Genomic DNA, 25,705 nt, shown 5'->3' with positions numbered 1-25,705 from the left:
CATGTAAAATTATTTCCAGCTTTCCATATGGACCTTTGGCTTGAACATTCCACTCGAGTACTTTGTTTAGTGAAATTTGCCCAAACCAGCACAGGAGGTTGAAGGAATTTAAAGACAAATTACATTCAACGTTGGTTTAAAATATTTCATGTTAGGAGTGAATCCTGCCCACAAGTGGCCAGGATGAATTAATTGCCATTGCTATTTTCCTCTTGTGGTCCTTTTGAAGAGGCTGTAAAAATAAAGGCAATTTTTTTTTTTTTTGGAGGGTTTTTAAATCTTAAGTTATATGACTAATTACTGCAATAACCTAATTAATGATTATTATTCAAGATGGTTTAATAAGCGGTGGTGGATTGACACCAACTTAAATTTTTTTTGTGATTAAATCTAATATCAGCAACATTAATTCAATTGTATCAAGTTACCTTTCTCAAATATTGCAAGGATATTTTAAAACTTATTTATTATTTTATTTTTAGGCAAAAATGTTTTAAAATACCAAATCGCACTGGCTCAAGGCAGATTATACATTTGGTGATATCCAGATGAGCTTAACATCTGTTTTGCCAGTGATATCCAAAGCAGGCCACACTACAACTGATTATCCCACAGTTTTCTTTCCATTTGTATTCCAGTGAGGTCTGAAGTGAGAAAGTTTCAGGCTAAGATTCCATTAGAATACCAAGTTGTGGAGTGCTTTTCTGAAAAATAATGGGGTTAGTGTAAATATGTGAAAATAAACTTGAAATTTAAAACTTTCTGTTGAAAAATGAATATTCAATTTGTCAAAATTGTTGCCCTTTTCCAGAATGAGGTTCATAAATTCTATTGAAATAAACATTGGTGCACGATTTGAATTTGTTTTACCACAATAATCTTTCGTTTTCAGAGTGCAGTATGTTGAATAATTGCATGTCGATTTAATGTGCTGATTTTGTTCCTAGATTTGACTTTTTTTTAATCACATCCTCTTTGTCTTGTGTTCAATATGTGAAATGAAGTACAATCCTTCCTTCCTTCCTTCTGTAATCCCACAAAGTTATGAGAAGTAAGAGAAGAGATAGAGGATTTGATTTACCTCCATTTCCCTGCTCTTTCTTGTCAGGTTTGCAGACTTGCTACTACTGCTTTCCAGGTTATAATCATTTAAGATGTAAATAATATTGTGATAATTTGTGACTTGACGTGTTTTTGTTTTAAAAATAAATTTCTGCTTGTGGTGGATTCCCATTAAGAATCCAAGTAAAGGTGCATACAGCAGAAATACAGTGTTGAACGTAAACATCACATGAGCCAATGCACCTTCAGTCAGTGGTATGATTTATATGGAAACCTAGGTCAGATTGATTTAATTTAGTAATTTCAATTTATTTTGAAAGTACTAATTTTAGAGTTATCAAATATGAGATAAATTTAGGCTGTGTGGAGACAGCCCTTTGAGGTATGTAGCAAAAGGTGAAGTGGTGGTGGAAAGTATTGTTGGTGACTTGTATTAAAATTCAGTCATGTTTTGACTTGAGAATTTTTCCCTCTGTACTGAAACTCAATGTTTTAACAGATTGAGTAATTTATTTCATTGTTTGTTAGTTTGAAGCCTCTTTTGGACATTCCAGTCTCTGGTGTATGGCTTAATGTGGTGATGCAACATTTTACAGGACAAAGAAGAAAGCATGCACCTTGCCCACAAAAAAAAAGTCCTTGTTGAAAATGATCAAATTAAAGAATGTGAAACATGAGATTTGTTAAGTCTCAGCTGTAGAATTGAGCACGTTGTGGTACATTGAGCATTTAACTGACGGGGTCAACGGTATTTCAGGCTTGATTATACTTGGATAATCAATTTTTTTTTTCTGACTGATGTAAGGAGTCCTTGAATTTTTCAACTGAGTCCTAAGGATAAGATGGATGTTGCAGAGAAGTTGATACAAATTTTCACTTAGCAATACAAAGGGCCAAGATCATTTCTAGGTTGGGGGGGGGGAAAAGGAGCCAGTGCCGAGTTAAGTTAATTCTACTATGTTCAATAAGTATTTGATCCCAACCCAGAAAAGCAACTACTCAATTACCACAGGTCCAGTTCCATCCCCAAGTTAACCACCCATGCAAACTCTTCAGTTTTGCAGCAAGGCACAATGAACAGGGGACAGTTTTGTGTTCCGAGGCTGTCAGTCACGACTGTTGTAGCTGGCAGTGGCTGCTAAATTCAAACTCTGGCCTGGAACATGAATGGTCACGTGGCGTTCCAGCTAACCATTTAGTTCCAACTAAATGGTGTGTATTCAGACACTAAACCATGCTTTTCTTGAGTTTGTAAAGCTTAAATATGACTGATCAGTGAAAGGATCTCCATTATCAAGTCTGTTCAGATTGAGGAGCCAGTGATGTGCTAATGTGCCCTCCCCTAGGGATAGTAAGACAGTGGTTCACTGGAATGTTTCCCATAGGCAAGTTTCTCACCTCCGCTAGTTACTTGTGAGGCAGTTGTCTTCGTAGAAGGAATGGAAAAACTTGATTCATACCTGACACGCTGGAGAAGCCTATTATTGTAGTCCTCCAAGTCATTTTGTTCCATTTCAGAAGGATGATTGTCTGTCACCATTTCACTTAAAAGTGAGAATTACATGAATCAGTTCTTCCCACTCTAGTTATTGACAAAGTTGCTAGTCACTTTGCGCTCTTTGGAAAGGAGTTAATTCCAGGTGATTGCAAGATAACTTTGGCTGTAAGAATCCCTTGATTTGTTTAAGATTTTAGAAAATGAACTTCAATGCAGCATCTATCTGATTCTTAAACATGCATTGTCTGATATTTGTCACTCTCCTCGGTGATTATTCCATCATACTTTGTGCACAGAATTACTTGGCACTTATTGGAATTTTGTTCTTTACAAAGCAGTTAATTTCACCCTGACACATTTAAAAGCCTGTCCAAAGTCTTTGTTTATCTCTTCAGGCAGCTTGTCGGCATTCTAAGGCCCCCAAGTCAAATATAAGCCTTAAATTCATCCCTTTAAATTGGATCAGCCTCATTATTGATATGTGTGGTGCCTCGAAGCTGGATACTACTTTTTTGTATTTTTAGTTGCAGTGCGACCAGGTCGCAATTTCAGAGTAATGTCCTGTGATATGTTCTGAATTGATCTGATACTATAATCTGGCGTTCTGTTACCTTCCTTTATTGCTCTTTTAGTGGACATGCTGAGCAACCTTTTGCTAATATCTCTGGATCCCTTTCAACTTGGCGAGTTTTGTCACATGATTAAGAGTGCCTCCTATTTTTCTTATTCCCAATGCTTTGTACTTTGTATTTGTTCTTCATGTGACGCTGGCCAACTCAAGATGATATCCTGTTGAGTTCTCTGTGTAAGGTCTTACTGCCTCTGTGTCTGTCGCTCTTTTCTCTGTTGTTCATCTATATCAGTATGGTGAACGTTACTTAGCAAGCTTATAAACTATGCCCTGGTCGTTGACCTGAAATGTAAATTTGTGCATAAAAGATTTCTCTTGTATTGCCTGCCTTAAAATATAGGCAGATTAAGGTCAAGACCTGGTATTCACACTTAAATGTGAAGCATTCTTCTAATTTGAATTCAAAGAGTTTGAGATAACTGGCTTGAATCAGAAAAGTGTGTGCTGTTTTTTGTATGACTTGCAAATAGTTGCGTATAGAAGGAATAAATATTATTAAAATCAATCTCAAAAGCAGCCCAGATTGATGGGATAAAAGCTCTCCCCTCCCAGCTGCATGAACTTCCTTGTGAAATTATTAGTAAGTCTCAATTTTGCATGAACAGTACAGAGGCTATTCACATCTGAGGGCACATAACATAAAGATATCAAATTGGTGCAGTACAAGTGCATGTCTGCCTTTGAACATGTTGGAACAGTGCAAATGGAACTTTTACTTTGTAGCTGTAGTAAATCGCATGTTACGATTCAGATGTTATAATGGGAGCGCAGAAGAGAGGGAGGTGCTCAGCTGCGAAGTTCTAGCATTCCTTATCTTCTGTTTAATATAAACTAAAATATTTAGTTTTTACTAAAGGACGAAAAGTTGTTCTTGGAATCTTGAATGGTGTTCCCTTAAATTAGTATTTCAAACGTTTGCCAAATTTATATTTTCAGGTATTTGTCTGCCTATGGAAAGGGTGCAAAGTATACAATACGCCATCTACTAGTCAGAGCTGGCTGCAGAGGCATATGCTTACGCATAGTGGAGACAAACCCTTTAAGGTACGTGTGAAAACATCCATTCCAAATTCTATCAGAGATAGTAGGAACTGCAGATGCTGGAGAATCTGAGATAACAAGGTAGTTGTGGCTTCAGAAGAATGTGGGTGAAATTTTGTATGGAATGAGTCAAAAGTCATGGGTTTCAAATGAATGGCGATACAGATTTCTCAAAATGCCTAACCTTCTGTTTGGCTTAAGTGAAAGACCGTATTGGAAACTAGTTATTTTAGATTTGGGCTAAATATACAGCTGTATAGCATAATGCATAATTGGCAGACCAATGCTGCTTGCTGCACATCTGTCAAGGTCATTAGATGACCCACAAAGGAATTCTCTATCTGAACATTTGTTGCATAGAAAGCAGAGCAGCTTTATATAATTCACTTGAGCATCTGGGTCACTTTGAAAAGGCTCCTTTTACACCAGCTTCAAATTAGACTGAAAACTTCATAGCTTAGTATGCTGCAGGACTGTCTGTTGGCAGGATCTGTCATTATTTGACTTGCATGGCATGAGACATCAAGTTAGAATCATAACTTTCACAGTGTTACAACTACTGATACCTTTAAGAAAAAAATGGCAGAATAACAGCACCTGACTGCAAAGGTATAAAAAGTGGTACTAACTACAGAGGAGATATTATGTAGGACTAGTATTTTTCACTGCTTCCAATTGAGAGTTAGAATCTAATATTAAAACAGCCTATTGTTAGAAACCTGACATTTTAATAAAATTTAGTTTTCTTCTGGATTTGTTTCTCATCATAAATAATTGATACACTTGAAGCTTTGCTAGTCAAATCCTGCTGGAGTTTGGATATGAAAATGTATTTTGAAATTCACATTAACTATAATTAGTCAGTAATAATATCCACATATCACACAAGATCAATTAGTAACTCGTTTTAATAAGCTAGAATTAATTGTGTTGTCTGCTTCTGAGTAGTGAGTTGCTTCTTGAAAGCTAAGATTCAGAGAAGGAGGAAAAGCCCAAACAGGCAGCAGCTGAAACTTATCAGGTAGCAAAAATGGATTGTGTATTGTACTGTGGAACTGAGGGGATAGGTGGGTGAGACTGGTTTCGGATCCCCTTCAGATCAGCCTTCTCATCTACAGTTGGCACTTTCCTAATGTTGCTCTCCCAACTTTTTTTAAATAGAACTTTGGGGACAAGAATAGATCATTTAGCTCCACAAGCATCTTACTGTTCTATTTGATCATTAATAGTTTCAATTAGCTCAGTTGGCTGGTTAACAATGCCGTGACACCACAGCATAGTTTCAGTTCCCAAACTAGCTGAGGCATGGTGACTCAAGATGACCTCACCATCAATCATGTCTCCCTAATGAAACAGCACCTTCGGGTCCTACGGAACTTTAATTCCATGGCTTATTGTTCTTCAACTCAATCTACTTCTTATTGCTCCGAACCATACAATATACTTGAATAACAAACTTATCAGAGCTCATTTTTCTTTATTTTCAATTGACTCAGCAACTTTGAGCCATTAATAAGAGTTCCAGATTTTCACTGTGCTTTGTGAAAATGTTTCCAGACTTCAGTCTTGAATGACCTACCTCTGATTTGAAGTTCCAGATTGTTGATGGTTTCCATGCATCGCTGCTATTGAATATCTTTATCTTTTCGATCATAAGTCAATCACTGTCAACTGTCTAATCAAGTGAATACAAGTAAAGTTTATGTAACCTTTCATAATTTAACTCTTGAAATTCTAGATTTTGGGCACTATCCCTCCAATGCCAACATATATTTCCCTGAAAATGTTCAGTGGAAAGATGTGCTAAGTTCTTGATTTTCACGAAAGCTAACGCACGTTTCCATTAACACTGGATGGGTATATAGTTTGTACTTCCATGGTTTTAATGCTACAAATTTATGACGTCTTGATGAATTTCAAACTAACTAATGAATTCCATTTCCAGTTTTTTCAAAGAAAGCTTTGCATTTATATCAGAGATAGTAGGAACTGCAGATGCTGGTGAATCCGAGACAACAAGGTGCAGGGCTGGATGAACACACAGCAGGTCAAGCAGCAGCATAGGAGCAGAGAGGCTGACGTTTCGGGCCTAGACCCTTCATCAGAAAAGGGGGAGGGGAAGGGGGTTCTTTCAATTCCTCCCACTTCCTACAGACAAAGGGGGTAGCCATGGGTACCCGCATGGGCCCAAGCTACGCCTGCCTCTTTGTAGGTTACGTGGAACAATCCCTCTTCCATACCTACACCGGCCCTAAACCCCACCTCTTCCTCCGTTACATTGATGACTGTATCGGCGCCGCCTCATGCTCCCACGAGGAGCTCGAACAGTTCATCCACTTCACTAACACCTTCCACCCCAACCTTAAGTTTACCTGGACCATCTCTAACACCTCTCTCCCCTTCCTGGACCTCTTTGTCTCCATATCGGGCAACCACCTAGAAACTGATATTCATTTCAAGCCCACTGACTCCCACAGCTACCTAGAATACTCCTCCTCCCACTCACCTTCCTGCAAAAATGCTATCCCCTATTCCCAATTCCTTTGCCTCTGCCGCATCTGCTCCCAGGATGAGGCATTCCACTCCCGTACATCTCAGTTGTCCTCGTTTTTCAAGGACAGTAACTTCCCCACCTCAGTGGTCGAGAACGCCCTCAACTGTGTCTCCCACATCTCCCGCAACTCATCCCTCACACCCCGTCCACGCAATAAGAATTCCAAAAAAGAATCCCCCTTGTCCTCACGTACCACCCCACCAACCTCCGGATCCAACACATCATCCTCCGACACTTCCGCCATCTGCAATCCGACCCCACCACCAAAGACATCTTTCCCTTCCCACCCACTATCTGCTTTCCGGAGGGACCACTCTCTCCGTGACTCCCTTGTCCGCTCCACACTCCCCTCCAGTTCCACCACACCCGGCACTTTTCCCTGCAACCACAGGAAGTGCTACACCTGCCCCCATACCTCCTCCCTCACCCCCATCCCAGGCCCCAAGAAGACTTTCCACATCAAGCAGATGTTCACCTGCACATCTGCCAATGTGGTATACTGCATCCGCTGTACCCGGTGTGGCTACCTCTACGTCGGGGAAACCAAGCGGAGGCTCGGGGACCCTTTGCAGAACACCTGCGCTCGGTTCGCAATAAACAACTGCACCTCCCAGTCGCGAACCATTTCAACTCCCCCTCCCATTCCTCAGACGACATGTCCATCCTGGGCCTCCTGCAGTGCCACAACAATGCCACCCGAAGGTTGCAGGAACAGCAACTCCTATTCCGCTTGGGAACCCTGCAGCCCAATGGTATCAGTGTGGATTTCACAAGTTTCAAAATCTCCCCTCCCCCTACCGCATCCCAAAACCAGTCCAGCTCGTCCCCGCCTCCCTAACCTATCCCCTCCTCCCACCTCAAGCCGCACCTCCATCTCCTACCGACTAACCTCATCCCGCCCCCTTGACCTGTCCGTCCTCCCTGGACTGACCTATCCCCTCCCTAACTCCCCACCTGCACTCAACTTTACTGGCCCCATCCCCGCCTCTTCGACCTGTTTGTTTCCTCTCCACCTATCCTCTCCTCTATCCATCTTCTATCCTCCTCCCCCTCTCTCCCTATTTATTTCAAAACCCCCTTCCCCTCCCCCTTTTCTGATGAAGGGTCTAGGCCCGAAACGTCAGCCTCTCTGCTCCTATGATGCTGCTTGACCTGCTGTGTTCATCCAGCCCTGCACCTTCTTGTCTCTTTGCATTTATATAATGCTTTTTGTTGAATGTCTCTCATTTATATGGAGTACTTTTTGAGGTGTAGCATTGTTGTAAAGTTAGAAACATGACAGTCCATTTGCATTTAATAAGCTTCTTCACACAGTAGTGTGATAGTGATCATAATATGTTTGTGTTGAGTGATAAATTTTAGCAAGGACATGGACAGTTCCTTTAATCTAGGTAGTGTCTTGGGGGATGTTTAATGTCTAAAAGAGCAGTCAGGTGGGGCTTTGGTTTCATGTCTCATTCAAAAAACTGGGTTTCCAACAGTGCAGTACTTCAGTACTTATGCATACTGGATTGGGACTTGGACCTGGAGCCTTGTCATTCAGAGGTGAGTGTTTTATCCACTGAGCCCTGGCTGATATCAAGGTTTTTGGAATATTCTTCACTTTTGTTCTTTATGAAGTAGCTGATTTGTTGCTATTTGCAAGAAAATGAATGAACATCCTGTCACAGTATCTTTTGTCTTCAATTCAAAAGTATGTTCTAAGTGATTACGTCAACAATCTGCTTCTTTGAAGATTTGAAATGTTTAATTTGAAAATAAAATTTGTTTATGATGGTGTGCTGTACTTCAGTTCTTTGATTTGTTTGTGTAACTGCAGATTTTTGAATTAATCAGTCAGCTTGTTGTACAATATTGATTTTTTTACAGTGGTTTGCTTTTGATGTTGCAAAGTGAAATGTGACTTTTTTTCTGTTTTCTTTTCAGTGTGTTGTTGGTGGGTGTACTGCCAGCTTTGCATCACAAGGTGGCCTTGCTCGTCATGTACCTACACACTTCAGCCAACAGAACTCTGCAAAAGTCACTAGTCAGCCGAAGGTTAAGGAGGAGTCACCTTCTAAAGCTGTTATGAACAAACGAAGAAGGCTAAAGAATAAACGACGACGTTCACTACGTAAGTTCTCATATTTCTGATTGTTACACTGACTTACCTGCAACCAGTGTTTCTAGCTTAAAATAAGCAATATACTACTGTGTCCTTGGATCAACAGTTGACATTTAGTTCATCTCATCTCAGGAATGTACTCGACTTAATTAGCTTCAGCTTTATTTGTGTTCAGGGTGATGGTTTTTATTTCGCTGGTGGCTATGCACGATTGGTCCTAGTTACTTTTGGATGTGTAGCATTGCTTGTAATTGACTGTTTTTTTAAAAAAAAAAGTTGTAAATGGGTATTTCAGTACCATTTAAGACAGATAAAGCAAAGATTATTTAGCATGGATAAGAGTGTTGTTGGCCTGACAATTTCATTTTCCCTCTTGTCGACCCCAATCTCCTTATTAAATGTTAGTAAATTCCCAAAGGGTCATTGATGCCCTTTCGGAAATTGAATTTCAACTTTTACTTACTTTAGCCTGTGTACAATTGAAAACTTGCTTCATGTGGTTTACTCTTAATGCCTTCCTTCTGAAGTGTCCTGTGCAGGCACTCAAATGGACAAACACAAGAATATCTCAGCTGTCAAGATGATTTTAACATTGCCTTCATTTGCCCAGTGAAGTGGTGAGACGTTTGGTTAGCTCAGTAATCTGAACACATGATCGTAGTTCATTCTAATTCCAAACAGATATTTGACTATAGGCTTAACACTCTTTCCTGAGACAGATTTTAAGGCATTGAACAAAATTCTGCCAATAGAATATGAAAATTATTAGAGTCAACATGAAACCTGATTGGATTAAAAATGACCTATTTACTTTCAGTGGGCTTCAGGCGGTTGTTGAGCAAAGGCTGCCTGTTATGAACATATCCAGGGATCACAAATGTATCATTGCGGATGAGCTTCCTAGCAACCACACCACATTTTTCAGCAGTCACAGTGCCCTTTTGTTGTGATTTCAATGTCTAGCAGCACAGCTGGGCACTTTGACAGTTCCTGTGAAAATGTAAATGAGTTAAATTGTTAACATGGCCCTTAGTTGAGTGGTTGAAGTGCAAGGTTTGGAGTTCGAAGGTGCTGGGGATAGGTGTGTGGTGATTAGGCCTTTGAAGTTTGTGGGTCTGGGAGCAATGTCATTTGGCAGGACAGCTTACTATTGTTACTGATGACTTAAAGTAGATGTTTAAGCTCCTAACTTCACTTAAGTACCTATTAATCCTTGAGTCAGATCCTCTGAATTCTATGCCGTTGGAGTGTCTTGGAGGCTTTCAGATGCAGGGGAAATGCCCATAGGGGAATTCAATTTTCTGTGCAATTCCCATGAAGCCGACTGCTTCAGGGATTCTGTATGAAACTGGCGTGTACCTCAATTTACATTGCTGCAATAACTCACTGACCTTTGGAATATCTGCGACTATGTAACCACACGTCAAATATTCAAAGCACAGAGATGTCATTTAGTGGATGATACTTCCACAAAGTTTGAATGATTACCACTTAACTTCACTATGGTTTAATTGTCTTCCTCGTTGATTGAAACATTGGATCACAGGGTTACTACTATTAAGCTTTATAGAGCGGCATGTTTGCATAAATAAGAGTAAAGTGCTATTTGTTTTGTTCTTTCATGATATACGAACAGGGGAGAGTTTGTCTGAAGGTTTGGCAATGACTCCAGCATTAGTTGCTCCAAGGTGAGACTGAGCACCAAAACTCAGTGGTTCAGGCTGCTTTGTCATGGTAAGCAGAAGGAGTTTTGCTATTAATCAAGATCATTTTGATGAGCAAATAATTGAGAGGCATGATTCATGCATGTGTACAGATCAGGACTCTTTTCCTCTGTCATCCCTACTGCTAGTGGAAGTGCTCTGTTCTGAGATCACAATAGCAAATGTGTGAAATAGGAGTAAAATGTAGGTGGTCATTACTGTAGGCAGTTTGTCACTGTCTGATACATACCAATAATTTGACTTTGTAGCCTAACCTGTGCATGAAAAAAAGCAGTGCACAAAATGTTTTACTGTAGTTGAATCACCAGATTGATTGTCCCTCAAGTAAGCACAACCACTGTTCACTGACATAATGTATGTAATATTAGTAGTGTCAACAAGAGGACTACTTTAATCTGAACCATTTACAGTGCAATAAAATTTCTGTCCTTTTATTGAAGTAACCATTTAGAATTTGAAAGCAGCTTTAATTTCTGATATACATGAATGACTTTGAGAAGGGTTTCCATATTTTCTACTGATTATAGTGGTTGCAGAAACTTTATATCTTGGCTTCCAAAAGTAATCTACAACCCAGCCCATACTGGTTATTTACAATCAAACACCTGTTGGTGACAGATGGCGCAGAGATACGTTACAGGTAGTGTAACAGATGAATTGTACTGTGGTCAGGACTGTAAGAAAAGCAAGCTATCATGTTTGGCCAGTGTCAGTGACACTTAAGTTTATGTAGCTGTCAGAAATTGGGGTAGAGTTACATTGCAGCCAAGTGCTATTTTTGGATGCTATGTATAAAAGTAAATTTGCTCGGTTCCAACTAAATTTGGAACTGAGGAAACCTTTTTTATGAGGAAGAATTGAATATGCTTTCTGAATCTTTGAGACCTGCTTTAGATCCTCTGTCATATTGTATGTAGCATAAAATGAAACCTCAGACACCCAATGGTTTTGCATCTGGCTGCACACTAGGTAACCTGTCATGTTGTAAAGCTTTATAGTTTAAGCACTTTTCATCCTTTCAGCCAACTTGAGATGGTGTGTTTAATGTTTACCACCAGAATTTGTTTGCCTTTAATACTAAGCTTGTTTTGCCTAAAATATGTAAGTGTAATTTCAGTTGAAATTCTGACTGACTGATAATGGTACCAAAATTAGAAAACTTTTACTGTTTTTGCATTTTATCTTGAGGGCAGATTTTATTTAATTGTTTTTTGATCTATCCTCTCGTAACCAACTTTCAAAAATAGTGATAATTCAAGTGAAGTTAAACCCACTGGTGAACTGCCCCTTTGATATCTTCCTCTTATTTTGCAGCAAGACCGCATGACTTCTTTGATGCACAAACAATGGATGCAATACGACATCGGGCCATCTGCTTTAACCTGTCGACACGTATTGAAAGCCATGGAAATGGGCATAGTGTTGTGTTCCATAGCACAGTGAGTAAAACTTTCCCAGTGGTCTGCTCTCCTGCGTGCAGTACTGTTAACTTTCAAGCGTGAAAATAAAGTCTTAGTATCATAATATCCTTTCAACTCAATATACTGGAAACTGTAAATATGGTCTGGAAATACATAGGATAAAAGATTGAGACAGATGTCTGTCAGGTGAGAACATACATAGCTCATTTCTTGCTAGATTAAATGTGCAGCGACTTTAAGTATGCTGTCAAGACAACCACATCTGTAGCAGTATCACATTTTACTCTGGCCATATTCCCCTCATTGCATATTCTGGCATTGATGATTGGATGCTTCATACAAAAAAGTCTTCTGCAGTGACTGTTTTTGAATCGAATGGATAAGCATATGAAATTATTAATTAATGTTGAGTTTGTTGATCGCTGCTATGTTGAGACCAGTTGGGATTCTGTTTTGGCTTTTGTACCCTGGACTAGCATGCAGTAAAATCAACTACCAAAGATTATTGTATACAGATATAATCTTGAATTTACTAAAATCCCAAAACAGGTTTTGTGTACTTGTTTCATGTAGAGACTCCATGATTTTGCATCCAGATACATTAGGTAACCTGTCATGTCGTAAAGCTTTTGCGTAAGCACTTTCCACCCTTTCAATCAATTTGAGATATCGTATTTAATGTTAACCACTCAGCTTTATTTGCTTTTACAATGTGCATGTTTTGCCTAAAATCTGTAAAATGTATCAGGATTTTGACCCAGCGACAGTGAAGGAATAGTGATATTTCAGGGTCATTTGGTGAGTGAGCTTCATGGGGGCGTTGTTCCCATATGTCTGCTGCCCTTGTCCTTCTAGATTGAAATGGTCATGGGTTTGAAAGGTGCTGTCTGCAGATCTTTGAATTTCTGCAGTGCATCTTGTCGATAATAATACACATTGCTGCGACAGAGTGGTGGTGGAGGGCGTGGATGCTTGCTGATGCAGTGCCAATCAAGCGGGCTGCTTTGTCCTGGATGGTGTCAAGCTTCTTGAGTGTTGTTGGGGCTGGATCCATCCAGGCAAGTGGGAAGTATTCCATCACTCTCCTGACTTGTGCCTTGTAGATGGTGGACAGGCTTTGGAGAATGAAGAGTGACTTGCTCGCTGCAGTATTCCTATCCTTTGACCCGCTCTTGTAGCCACTGCATTTATGTGGTGAGTCCAGTTGAGTTTCTGATCAATGATAATTCCCAGGACGTTGACAGTAGGGGATTCAATGATGGTCACACCATTGAATGTGATGGGGTACTGGTTAGATTGTCTCTTATTGATGATGGTCAAAGCCTGGCATTTGTGTGGTGCGAATGTTACTTGGTTGATACATGCCACAATCTACAGTACATATCAATTCCCATGTTAGTTTCTGTATATGCACATTGGGTAAGGATTGGATTATAGTATGATTGCCTCAGTTCAAAGAATCATCAGAAGCTCCTGTTGAGGATCATGTACAATTCCATTTGAGCAAAGCAATATAGCTGCACGTGCCACTGTGTACCTAGGTGAAGGAATAGAGAAACATTGGTCAATAAGCAAAATCCAGCTGGTTCGGAAACTTACACAATGCAGGGTAGTTTGCATTTTTCAATATCAAATCAGGGTGTTCAGTTTAGCTAACTCCTGCGATTGTGCAGAAGTTTGTTACTCCTCTGAACGAGATGACCTTGTCTGTCTTGGTCAGGTAGTATAGCTATGTGCAAACAATATTAAACTTGTTTCTACTAGCTGAACTTATGATGCTTCATTAAAATCAAAAATGCAGCACAAGGCTTGGTTTGGAAAAAGGCTAAATGCCTGAGCGAAGTATAGACAGGGAGCAACCACAAAACAAATTAAATTTCTTGAGCAGCTTCTGAGTTAACTCAGATTCCATTACTTGGAGGCATGGTGTCCTGATGCCCCTCGAGGCAAATACCCGTGTAACTTCCAGATGGTTTAAACAGCTGTCTTCTGTCATCCATTCCACTGACTTTGAGAAGATCAATAAGCTTGACTGGTAGAGGACTGGAGGTGCCATCTTTTGTATGAAATATTATACCAGGGCCTAGTCAAGGCGCTCAGTGGACACTTAAAAATCTCTGGTACTATTTCAACTAAGGGCCAGAATTTAACCCTCAAATGTAAATTGCATAGGGCTTTGTGGGCATGATCAAATTGCTGTTTGAGAATTTGTGCTCAATTGGCTGCTATATTTCTTGCATTTTGTTAGGTACTACTTTTGAAAAGTGCTTTGTACAACATTTCCCAAAAGCACTACATAAATGCATACCTGTCTTTACGCGAAAGTGTTGACCTGGTATGCATTCACCTTGCGCAGTAAAATTCAGAGCACAAACATCCCAGCTACTGTTGAAAGATTTCACAATATATAGTGAAGTCCATCTTTTTCTTTGTCTACTGAGGGCCATTAGGAAATTCTAATACTTGAAATGATTCCCATTTTTTGCGAAGTTGGTATAGTACTTGTGGATTGGAAGGCAGGGCATTAGAATTTGTTTGTAAAATGATAGGGGGATGTGTGGTCCCTTTAAGGTTTCTTTTAGGGCAGATGCGCAGAGTTCTTGAAATTGAAATATTGTATCATAGGCAATACTGTTAGCAGGCAAAGCAGCATTTTTACCAAGACAACAGATTTTTGAATTCAGCCAAATAATTTAAACCAGGCCCTAGATACCAGAGCCTAATTAAATTTAACTGATCGTTTTGACAAACTCAGACCAATTCTATTCTAAGAAATTAATAGGTCATCAAGGCTATAAAAGAAGAGGCCATTTGAAAATCAGTGTGAGAGTCACCTGTTGTCTACCAAGAGACTAGCTCTCAGCCATAAGAGAGGATCACTAGCTCTCTCAGAATATCTAAGCTCTGAGTAAGCACCATCCAAATAAAGGTACTATGGCACTCTTAGCTAATATTCCAGACACGAATTCAATGGAAGAAGGCATTCCTGACAGGAGGACAGTGGAGAAGGCAAAGAATATTCCAGAACACTCATCCTGGCTGTAATCTTGAGACTAATTTTTATTTTTTTTTAAAGTTCAGTTTATTTAAGTGGGATTTGTATTTATTGGAACAGCATACCATTAGAATTCTGTTTTATTCAGGAATAGTTAGTGGTTAAGGGGGAATTGTTCAGTTTGTTAGTAGTTCTGTTAATTTGTTAACTTAAATAAATTGTTACTTGTTGATTGTAGAGTGACTGTCAGGAGTTCATTTTATTTCACGTCTCCTTTGTAACACGTTACAATGATTAATTTTGTATCCTGAGAAAGGGAATAGATATGGCTAAAATTCACCTCTCGTCCATTGTGTGAAATTTCTAAGAAGTGACAATGATACTCAGGTTGCCATTTCACTCCTTTATTATGTTACAAGTGAGCTCGGTCTATCGGGCAGGAGATTCCGAGCAGGGCTCCTTCAGAAATGCAGACCTGTACTTTAATTCTGGCAGGTCCCTCATAGTGCAGGATAATTGGGGGAGGACAAACCATATACCCCTTTTCAAAGCAGTCTGTTGCCATGTTTGGTGATTTAAGGATCCAGCATCACAGACAGCCAGTTTCACAGGTCCTTTGATAGGGTAATTACATAAGACGAACATGAAGCTATGGTGCCAGGAGGATAGTGTGCTTTGTAAATAAGGTGCCAAAATGCAAGTGCTTGAGTCTGGAAATGGCTCCCGGGTGTAAATGGGGGTCTGTTTTGGGGCGGAAATGCATGTGGAACATTGGGGCCATCGGGTTATAGTTGCTGAGGAGTTAGTGTTTAATAGTCTTAACTTTTCCTGCGTAACTGCTTAACTAACTGCAGCAAAACTCTCTGAATTGGACAATTTAAAGCATACTTTTGAGAATTCTAGGTATAGGGACTTGTCCATCAGAATCTTCAGTTTCCTGGACCATTCCCTCAGACTGCTGCAGAAATTATCTTGCCCATCAGAAAATCCATGCAGCTGTGCTATTTGTGACTGACTAAATTTTAATGTCTTTTATTGCAATAAGAAACACTTTACCCATCTTTGAAATTTTGATATAAGCTCTGAACACTGCGTTTACTTGTTCAAAGGCAGCTGAGCATGATTGGCTGTAACTGCCTGTACATGGACTTCATGATGAGAGTTCAGGGATTCTTGAACTATTTTTGAGTGCCAAATTTTGCAGGAGAAATTATCCTAATTGCCAATAACCTTTAACAGGCACACATTGTGAGCTTGTGTGAAATGCCACCATGATAAATTAAAGATGTTCTGGCGGTGGGGTAGATGGTGGTGGTTGAACTATCAAATTAATGTGCCTAGTTTCATTTTAATCTTCTGGGGGAAGGACTGAAATGCCTTTGCTTGGTATAGAATTTTTATGACTTTGGTACATCTGTAATTTTATACTCATTTAACAGCACTTCATTTTTAAATGTCAGCACTCATAATTGAAGGTAATTTCTTTAATAAAGGCAAGTGGTTCCTTCTAAACATCAAACTTTTCAAAAGAAATAGTTTGTATACTGATATAATATCACTCCTGTGATTCATTTATAATATAAAGATGATGTTGCCAACAACATGTATGTAACTTTGTTTTGGGAGTTTTCTTAACTTTTGAAATTGTCTAATCTTGATCCAAATATTTGGCTGAAGATTATTATCTGTTATTTGCCAGCAAATAATAGAATTCTGTACAAGTTTTCTTTAATGAACATGACAAAATTAAAACTAGTCAGTTAAGATTGGTGTTTCAACCCCAAGCACAGGTTTTATTATGAGTATGAAGTTTATCAAAGAGGAGCTGGAACAAAGGAACCAGTAGAGGAATGCGCTCGGCAGTTACTTGCAAGCTGCAAAGGTTTTTCTTTATTGTTATATGCACCAGCACCTCAGCATAAGTTACTCGATGCTAAGTTGGTGAGGAGAACGATATAGCTCCACAGTAAATTGCCAAACCCCTATTTTTATAAGACTGTTTCCACATTTATTATCCTTTCATTTTGGTGGTTATGCTCATGATAGCTTTGATTCCTACAGCTGTTTGGAACACAAGTCATTGTTTTGACTTAACTGGGGTGTTCTGTATCCAATCAAAGAAATAACTGGGAGCCATCTAGGAGTGACACTTTTTAAGTCTTTATCTCTTCTGTTCTTAAAAGAAAAAGGACCTGCAGTTGGTGGAAATCAGAAACCTTAGCTACAGTCAGTTTTGAAGCAGGGTCACTGAACTCAACATTGACGGTTTCTGTTTCTGTTCTGTTTATGGATTAACCAGAAACTCTGCAGTGGGGTCAGGGACCCAATCCATGCTTTATAGATTAGATATTACATGGGGCATGTGTTCTAACAGACGTAATTGGGAAGGCTTGTAACTCAGGTTGTGGATGAGGTTGTAGACTTGCTCGCCAAGCTGATGTGATTGCAAATGTTTCATCATCCTGCTAGGTAACATAGTGCGCTTCCAGTGAAGTGTTGGTGTTCTGTCCCGCTTGTTATTTATATGCATCGGTTTGCTGGGGTAGTTGGTATTACTTCCAGTTTGGTTTTTCAGTGGTTTGTATATCAGGTCCAGTTCAATGTGTTTGTTGCACAACCCGGAATTGCGCAAAGCAGAACAAGAGCACTTATACGGAGTTTTTAAAAGGAACGGATACCCATAAAGCGCAATCCACCACTACCTCCGTGACTGACTGGAACAAGAAGACACAACACGACCAAACACACTAGTCACTGTACCGTACATCAGAGATGACCACAAGATTACTCGGACCCCGAGGTATCAGGGTAGCCCACAAACCAATAACCACCCTGCAATAGCTACTGATAAATGTAAAGGATCCCATACCCACAACCAATAAGACCAATGTTATATATAAATAAACTACCATGCAAGGACCGTGAGAAACATTACATACGCGAAACTGGAAGAAAACTGACATTAAGGATACACAAACACCAACAATACACCAAGAGACGAGCAATTCTCACTGGTCTCAATACACGTGGACAAAGATGGACATGAATTTGACTGGGACAACACGTACGTAATAGCACAAGCCAAACAGAGACATACCAGAAAATTCCTGGAGGCCTAGCATTTCAACTGGAACTCTATCAACAAACACTTTGAACTGGACCCGATATACAAACCGCTTAAAAACAGAATTGGAAGTGATGCCAACCGCCCCAGCAAACCAAGGCGCATAAATAACAAGCGGGACAGACTATCAACGTTTCACCGGAGGCGCGATGACAAAACATCTGCAATCAAACACACTGGCTTGGCGAGCAAGTCTACATCCTCAGGCAGAATTGGCTTGTTTTATTTCTTTTCATTTTTGTAATTGCATCCCTGTTTTTAATACTGTTTGTTTCCCATCTCAGTATATACTAACCTGTAACGTGGGGCGTTATTTCAGAGTCTTTTTCCAGGGGTTTTACCCATTGCTGCTCTTTCTGTTTCTGACTAATGCACCACTAAATGTTGCTAAATTAGCAAATTCTTGAGTTAGGATGGCTTGTGCCAGCAATGAAAATTGTCATGGTTGTGGATAAGAGTGAGGAGTATTATTGGAACAGAATATATGGGGTTATGCTGTTTGCCAGATAAACTGTGCTTCACCTTTGTTGAATATTTAATTTTGGGTACACTGAATAAAGTATCACGTGTACACAAATCAGAGAAAATGTTTAAACATCCTGTGGCTCAAATGTTTGCTGCATTGTTACTGAGCTTTAGGGACAACTATTATAATTTTTAGTGTGGAGATATTTGGTTAAAGAGAACACAGCAATTGCAGAAGTACAAAACCTCATCCTGCCAACCTGAAATTGCTCTAAATTTGATCTCTAAAGCGTTTGTAGTAGCTTGAACTTGCCCTTCCAATTGAGGTTAGACCCTCCATGTCAATGAAAATGTTGAATTGGACCCTGTTTAGGAAGTTCCTTTGATCAGATGGAGAAATGAGTTTCTTTGGGTTGTAATGTTGCTGTTCATCCCATCAGTGCTTGTCACAGCAACTACCTCAAGGATATGACATGATGCCAAACGTATGGACCCCTTCCTTTTCATCCTCAGTCCTTAACTGTGATAATGTGGATTTAAAATAGACCTAATGTTCGCCCCATCAAGTTGGGGAACGGTGTGGAGGAAGCCATTATAGATGCTAATTCTGTGATAATCATAGAAAGAAAGACAAGCCTTGTTAGACAACAGAGGTAAATCAATGCTTTAAGAAATTATTCTCATTCAAGCTGCTTTTTGATCATTTAATCTTTTTTCCCCTTTCTTCTCTTGGCCCTTCATTTCTCTTGTAAATCTCTAAGACTTTGTACTGAATGCCTTAACATCCATTATATAATGTTACCTGCAAGGCAAAGGAGACTTTTGGAGGGAATACAAGTAATTATATCCCAGGAACTTGACATTCTTGTCCATAAGTACATCTGTAGCTTGTTTTCTATACAACTCCCAAAGTAAAGATAGCTTCAAAAGGGGACAGTGGGGGAAATGAAATATTTCCAATAGAAAGATGGCAGAACCTTCACTGATTAAGAATATAGAAAGAATGCAGGTAGACCAGGAAGAACACTCCTTTGTTCCATTCTCTCAAAAAGCATGGGAGGATTCTGTATCATAATTAACCCACTGCCCATAAACCCCATTTAATGGAAACATTTCAAGTAGTTAAATGTTTCACCCAATCTAGTGGAGTTCAATAGATTTCCTTGTTTCATTGGCATGATAGACCTGCACAAGAAATACCCCAGTTTTATTGCGGTGGAGTACATCACAGTGCAAGTTACACTCCTGTTTGGCTTCAGACCAGTACCAATCTGTGATCACCATTTTTGGGCACATGCAGAATGCCAATCTTCTTATCTGATTCTTGTGAATGATAACTGCCTTTGAAAAGATTGCCAGTTGCTTCTTGTACAGAACCAACTCATCCTACAATCAGGACTCTGCTTAAATTGGTGAGGTTGGCAAATAATGGAGTTTCAAGCCTCCTTTAATATTTGGCAATCTAATTTCTCTTACGTTGATTCTCATTAGCAAAATCCAAAATAACGTTAATCATAGCAAGTCTAAGATGCAGTGACTAGATTAATGTAAGTTTTCATCAGTAGTATAAAATATGTACAAAATAAAGAACTCCTCTAAACATTTGCTGTAGAATGGGGCAATCTGATGTGTTGTAGCATTTGTCCACAAGAGGGCAGCCAACACTCACTTTAATCATAAAGAAGCCAAATTTCTTTAAACCTCCGTTACCTTTTAGAAAATTGTGACAGTATTTGGCCTCGGTTGTTGTTTTTCTACTATGAAATTTGGATACAAGATGACAAAGTGCATAGCACTTTTATTTTTAAATAATTTTAAGCCATCCAAAGTCAAGAACTTTGAAATGTTTTCACTATTGTAACATAATAAAACATACAAGCTAACTTCCAGTTTCCTTAAAAGCAGAGAGCTAAGTAAGCATATAAACTCTTAGTGCTCTTCTGTTTTTAAGTGGCTTCATGGAATCTCTTGAATGTACACGTGAAGATTGAAGTTTTTGCTTAACATTCTACCTGACGTTTACACCTGTGTCACTGGAGTGTAGCCTTAGTTGCATAACCTCTAGAGCTTAACCCCCCCTCAATCCTGTGACTGGCAAGAATGCTGCCAATTGAACAATGTCACTGTTCTGAAAAACTGCCAGTTTCATCCATGCAGGGATGCTTTAATTACACTGCACAGCCACGAAACCAGAAGTAGTATTTTTTGATCTGGATGATTGGGACATCAGTGTACATCTCATGACGTTTGATTGTTAAAACCTTTAGCTATTTGAGCCCAGTGAAAGCAGGCTACGTTTGGAATATTTAAATCCAATCAGGTTTGTAACTGGTATTTTCTAATTGGTAAATTTATTCTAACTAAATTGTGTTTCTGGGCAGAGATGGTACGTCTCCATGTCATTCAGTAAGGTGGATCGTCATTGTATAATTGATACTTAATACGTGAACAGTCTCAGCTTCTAGAGAGTACAAATATTGGATTTGAACATTTAGATATATTTTGGGGAAAGTACAGCCTATCCTCAGTCTAGATGTTGAATATCATTATTTATCCATTATTGTTATTGTATCAGAGGTTTTGTAACACTTTCAATTTCAGATTTGATAGCCTAATATAGTTTCTTGAAATGCAGTTACAAGATTAGTTTGTTCCAATTTACAGACAATTGCTTCAGTTTCTGCAACTCTTAATAAAACTGCCATAAATACATTACAGTGATGGTAACTTGTGGGACAAAAGCATGTTTGGGACCCTTAGGGTGTTGAGGTATTATGTTTATGTTGATGTTGGAGAAAGGGATTTGATTGCAAAAATCAAAGATTTGCCCTTGGTTTGCCTTTGTTTACAAACTCTCCTCCACTTTTTACAAGATGGAGGACAGTAAATGGTGATTGAAGGATGAGGTGTGGAAGTGAGCTGCAGGAGCAGGAAAAAAATGTTCCTTCTATAAGAATCTTGCTCTCAAAACATTTTTTGGTTTAAAATTGATGTGGACGCTGTTTAATCTTTGTCATTTGAATTTGAAGTGTAAGCACTAACCATATGTTAATTTGTATTTCTGGGAAGCATTTAAATATAAACCAGGATTGCAAAACATAAAATGTATTTGTAGCTTTATTGAAATAGTTCATCAATGAATGAGGTTTATTTCATTGTAGAATTATATCATTTTTGCTTAGTTTTGCTTTTAATTCATTAGGTAATAGCACGAAGGAGGGAGGATTCTGGGAAGGTAAAAGTGCTGCTCCACTGGACACCAGAAGACATGTAAGTTTTTGAACTTAAAGTGCCACTGTCTTTTTCCAGGTCAAAAGTTGATCAGTTCATGTTCAGATGTGTTAAGGCTCTACCCAGTGTGGCTGTAAAGGTACTACACTAAAGTTAGTTATAAGCATATTTAATTGCTTCAGCAATTGCTTTATACCTGAAGTTGGAGTATGTTTTTCCTTCAAGACTAAGGAAGTAGTTTTGGATGATGAAGCAGTGAATGTCTTGAATGTGCTTGAACCTCTTGTAGGGCTAGCAGAAAAATATCTGTAGTATCGGCCTAGGCTTAACAGTAACACTGGTGCCTGAATCAAAAGATGGAGGGCTTGCATCACACAGGAGCTCTGCAGCAGTGTTAGATGTTGGAAGGTTTTGTATAAATGCATGTTGTTTCCTTTTATGGAACAAAATGTTTTGACAATGAATGATTTGGTTGACCAGTATGCACTAGTTTAAGATACATAATCTAATTCCAGTTCCTCCTGTATTATGCAGATACTGTACTGTTTTCTATTCAAGCAGTGATCAAACATTAATTTATATACACATTGGTTAATCTTTTTGGCTGAGCATTTCACATTCTTCTTTCCTTTGTATAAATTTATAAGTTTGTATAAGGTTGGTCACCACACTTTGGGAAGGAGGATGTATTGACCCTAGGGAATGCAGTATAGGTTTGCCAGTATGGTACCTGGACTCCAGTGGTTAAACTATGTGCTGAGATGTAACAGCATAGAGTTGTATTCCTTGGAATTTAAAAGGCTTAGGGTGACTTGATTTAAGGTTTCAAGGTATTAAGGGGAACAGACTGGGAGATGAGAGGAACAATTTCTGTTAGGAAAACCAAGGACTAGTGAGAAGGGTCATTGTCTAAACATTTGAAACCTTTTGGTGAACTTGGGAAACGGGCGAAGAATGTAGAAGCTTGGCGCTGTCTGCCAATGATGGTTAATGCTCGTTGCATTAATTTTAACTCATTTTTTAAAGTCGATTTTATAGCAAGTTATAGGCAAATGCAGGTATATATGGACTAGTATGTGGATTAGCCTTGATCTCATTGAAATGAATAGGTTTGAGATACTAAATAGCCTATTTGTGTTGCTATGTTGCTAACTGCTTCCATGGATTTATTGCTTGCTCTCTGAAATATTATTTCAGCGTTATAATTTTGGCCAAGACTGTCCGCATTGTTTCTGTTACGCTAAGTATATCACAGCACCTGGACTGTTTGGGGTGGATATTAAAACCTTTCTGGCTGAAACTGTGCACTTTGAAACAAATGAATATATGATCTATAAAGCTGTGTCAATTTCTATCCTTTCCTGTCTCGCCGTTAAATCTGTTTGGGAGCTGAAAACTCATCGTCTGACTTGCTACTTTGCAGTCCTCGTTCCAAGCGCACTTATGCTGCAATGGATGAATTGCCATAACTTAATCTAACTGCACTCTGAAAGACCAGATTTGTTTCATTGCCCAATTATTTTAAGGACTCAGTTTGTTTCTGTCAGACCTCCCAACTGTTAATCCCTGATCTTTGACAACATGTTTTAGATTGTAACAGCTTATCCTGAAGGTATCGATCCCTGATTTCTCTGGCTGAGAAGACTGGCAAACCTTATCTCAGGTTAAGGTTACAACTAGAGCAGGAGTTGGCCTTCCAACCCTTGGACCTGCTCATAATTCAATATCTTGACTGGTATTATGGCTCAACTCCATCTTCCTGCCCTTCCCCTTACATTTGCATACGAATGAAAAGATATCATGCTCTGTCTGGCATCTACTCACTAACTGCATCTACCACTCTTTTGGATTGCCCCTCATTCCAAACCCTATTCCTAGCAATTATTAATTATCTCCTACATACTGACAGTAATTCTTCTGCCAGATACCAAGTGTTTAGACTTGTACAGTTTGCACTGTCATAAAAAATACCCAACTTGTATAATGTAAAAGGTGTTACAAACATAATGAGAGCTTCTAAGAGGAAAAATCATTGACTTCTCCTAGAGATAATTCAGTTGTCCAACATTAGAGTAGAATTGTAAGCATTCCATCAGGGATCTATGAAGGACCTGCTTCCCTACTTCAACCCTCACCTGAGGTATGATGGCCCCCAGGTTAAACTCACGACGACTTGTTTCTCTCTAATGGATGAGTGTCCTTTGGCTGGGACACAATATGACCATATAAAATTTGTAGCACAGAAGCTATTCAACCCATCCTGTCTGAATCAACTGTGAATAGGCTATGCACCATTCTGGTCCCACTTGTGAGCACTTGAAGAAAAGCGCTTATTGCCTTTGTCTATCAGAAAAGAGGTTACTTTTGCCTTGCGCTACCTTTGGTTGATATGAAAGCCTTCCAGTTTTTAAGTTCTGCCAGTCCCTTGAAAAAAATGTAAAACAGTCATCTTGGCTACTAGTTAGCTGAAGTAATTGTGTAAGATAATTGTTTCGTGAAAGTGTATTGGGTGCAGAAATTGATGAATCTTGCTGAGGTGCAATAATTCATTTTTGCTTCTATTACATGGCTATCAATCGTAGATTTTGGTCTTTGAGAATTGTACATCAGTGCTTTTTCCCATCTCCCGTCTTTGAATCAAAAGGCTGAACTTTTGCACTGAACCCCTAATGTTGGAGACAATATTTTGTGCAAAATATTGCAATACCTTGGAGCATACCATTTGGTCCTTAATTTTGTAGGAAGGATAAGTTCGCATTCTCGGAAATTGTTTCCAAATGGAGTAGGGAGACAGCTGCCTGGGTCGAGATACACAAATCTCTAGTGGGAATGTGGGTTAACAAGGCCATTTTTCAAAAAATATTGTTAGAATATCGAGCTTCATTTTTCTAGAGAGAGAGGCTGGCAAATAAAGAAATTGTGTTAAACTTGTATGGAACCTCATTTATTCACTGTTGCAGTATCTTGAATTATTTGGTTTTCATATTATAAGTACTTAAATAGATGCATAAATAGGCTGATCGTTTGCTTCAACTCTTGTTTCCTGCCTATTTCTCATAACTCTTAATTTCCTGAGATCAGAAGCCTGTATCTTCACTGGAAGTCTACTCAATAATAAAAGAGAGTAGAGCAAAAAAGATTTGAGAGAATAATATTAAAACTGCACAGTTCAACCTATTAGGGAAAAATTTATCTGACTAGGGATGTTCCTTTCAGACAATAGAAGACCGAAGAATGACCTGTTAGTTCTTCAAAGTAATGTAAGGGTTAGACAGGTTCACTTCACATTTGCCACTGTGAGTGAGACCTGAACTACGGACCCTATAAGGCAACAACAGTGTAGAGAAACAAGATTAATATTTCAAGTTAGTGACATTTCTTCAACACTGGAAGAAGTAAAAAATCTAATAGGCTTTAAGTACAGAGGAAAGGAAGAGGAGGGGGAAATAAATGACAAAAGAGATGATGGTACAAGGCACTGAAAGTGGAACAAATCCAAAATAACAAAGGATGAGGTTAGATGGGGTATAAATGAGAATAGTAGAATTATCAACAGCTGCTACTCAAAAAACAGTGTGGTGGTAGTGGTGAAGATCTGAAAGTGAATTCATTGTTTAGTCTGGAAGATTGTAATCTATGTTGAAAGACAAGTTGTTGTTCCTTGAGCTTGCATTGCATTCTTTGGATTGATTGCGAAAACCAAGTACTGCAAAGTTGGAATGGGGCAGAGAATTAAATTGATTCAACATCCAGAAGCTCAAGTACCTGTTTTGAGACTTGGGTTTTTCAGAAAGCAGTCACCCAATCTAGTTGAATTATTAAGCAGAAAGCATGGGGCATGAAACAGTGTTACCT

General features: G+C 39.0%; 1 protein-coding gene across 1 annotated transcript in view; it reads left to right on the top strand.

The window, feature by feature from the left end:
* aebp2 (AE binding protein 2) overlaps window positions 1–25,705 on the top strand; it is a 59,799-nt gene that overhangs the window by 24,611 nt on the left and 9,483 nt on the right. The window contains exons 3-6 of the mRNA XM_048610539.1: window positions 4,128–4,235; window positions 8,713–8,899; window positions 11,929–12,053; window positions 21,822–21,889. Coding sequence (XP_048466496.1) covers window positions 4,128–4,235; window positions 8,713–8,899; window positions 11,929–12,053; window positions 21,822–21,889 — 488 coding nt within the window. The remainder of the gene's footprint in view (window positions 1–4,127; window positions 4,236–8,712; window positions 8,900–11,928; window positions 12,054–21,821; window positions 21,890–25,705) is intronic.

Source organism: Rhincodon typus, chromosome 22 (assembly GCF_021869965.1).
Source record: "Rhincodon typus isolate 14 chromosome 22, sRhiTyp1.1, whole genome shotgun sequence".
NCBI lineage: Eukaryota > Metazoa > Chordata > Chondrichthyes > Orectolobiformes > Rhincodontidae > Rhincodon > Rhincodon typus.
This window is presented reverse-complemented; position numbering and strand designations above follow the sequence as displayed.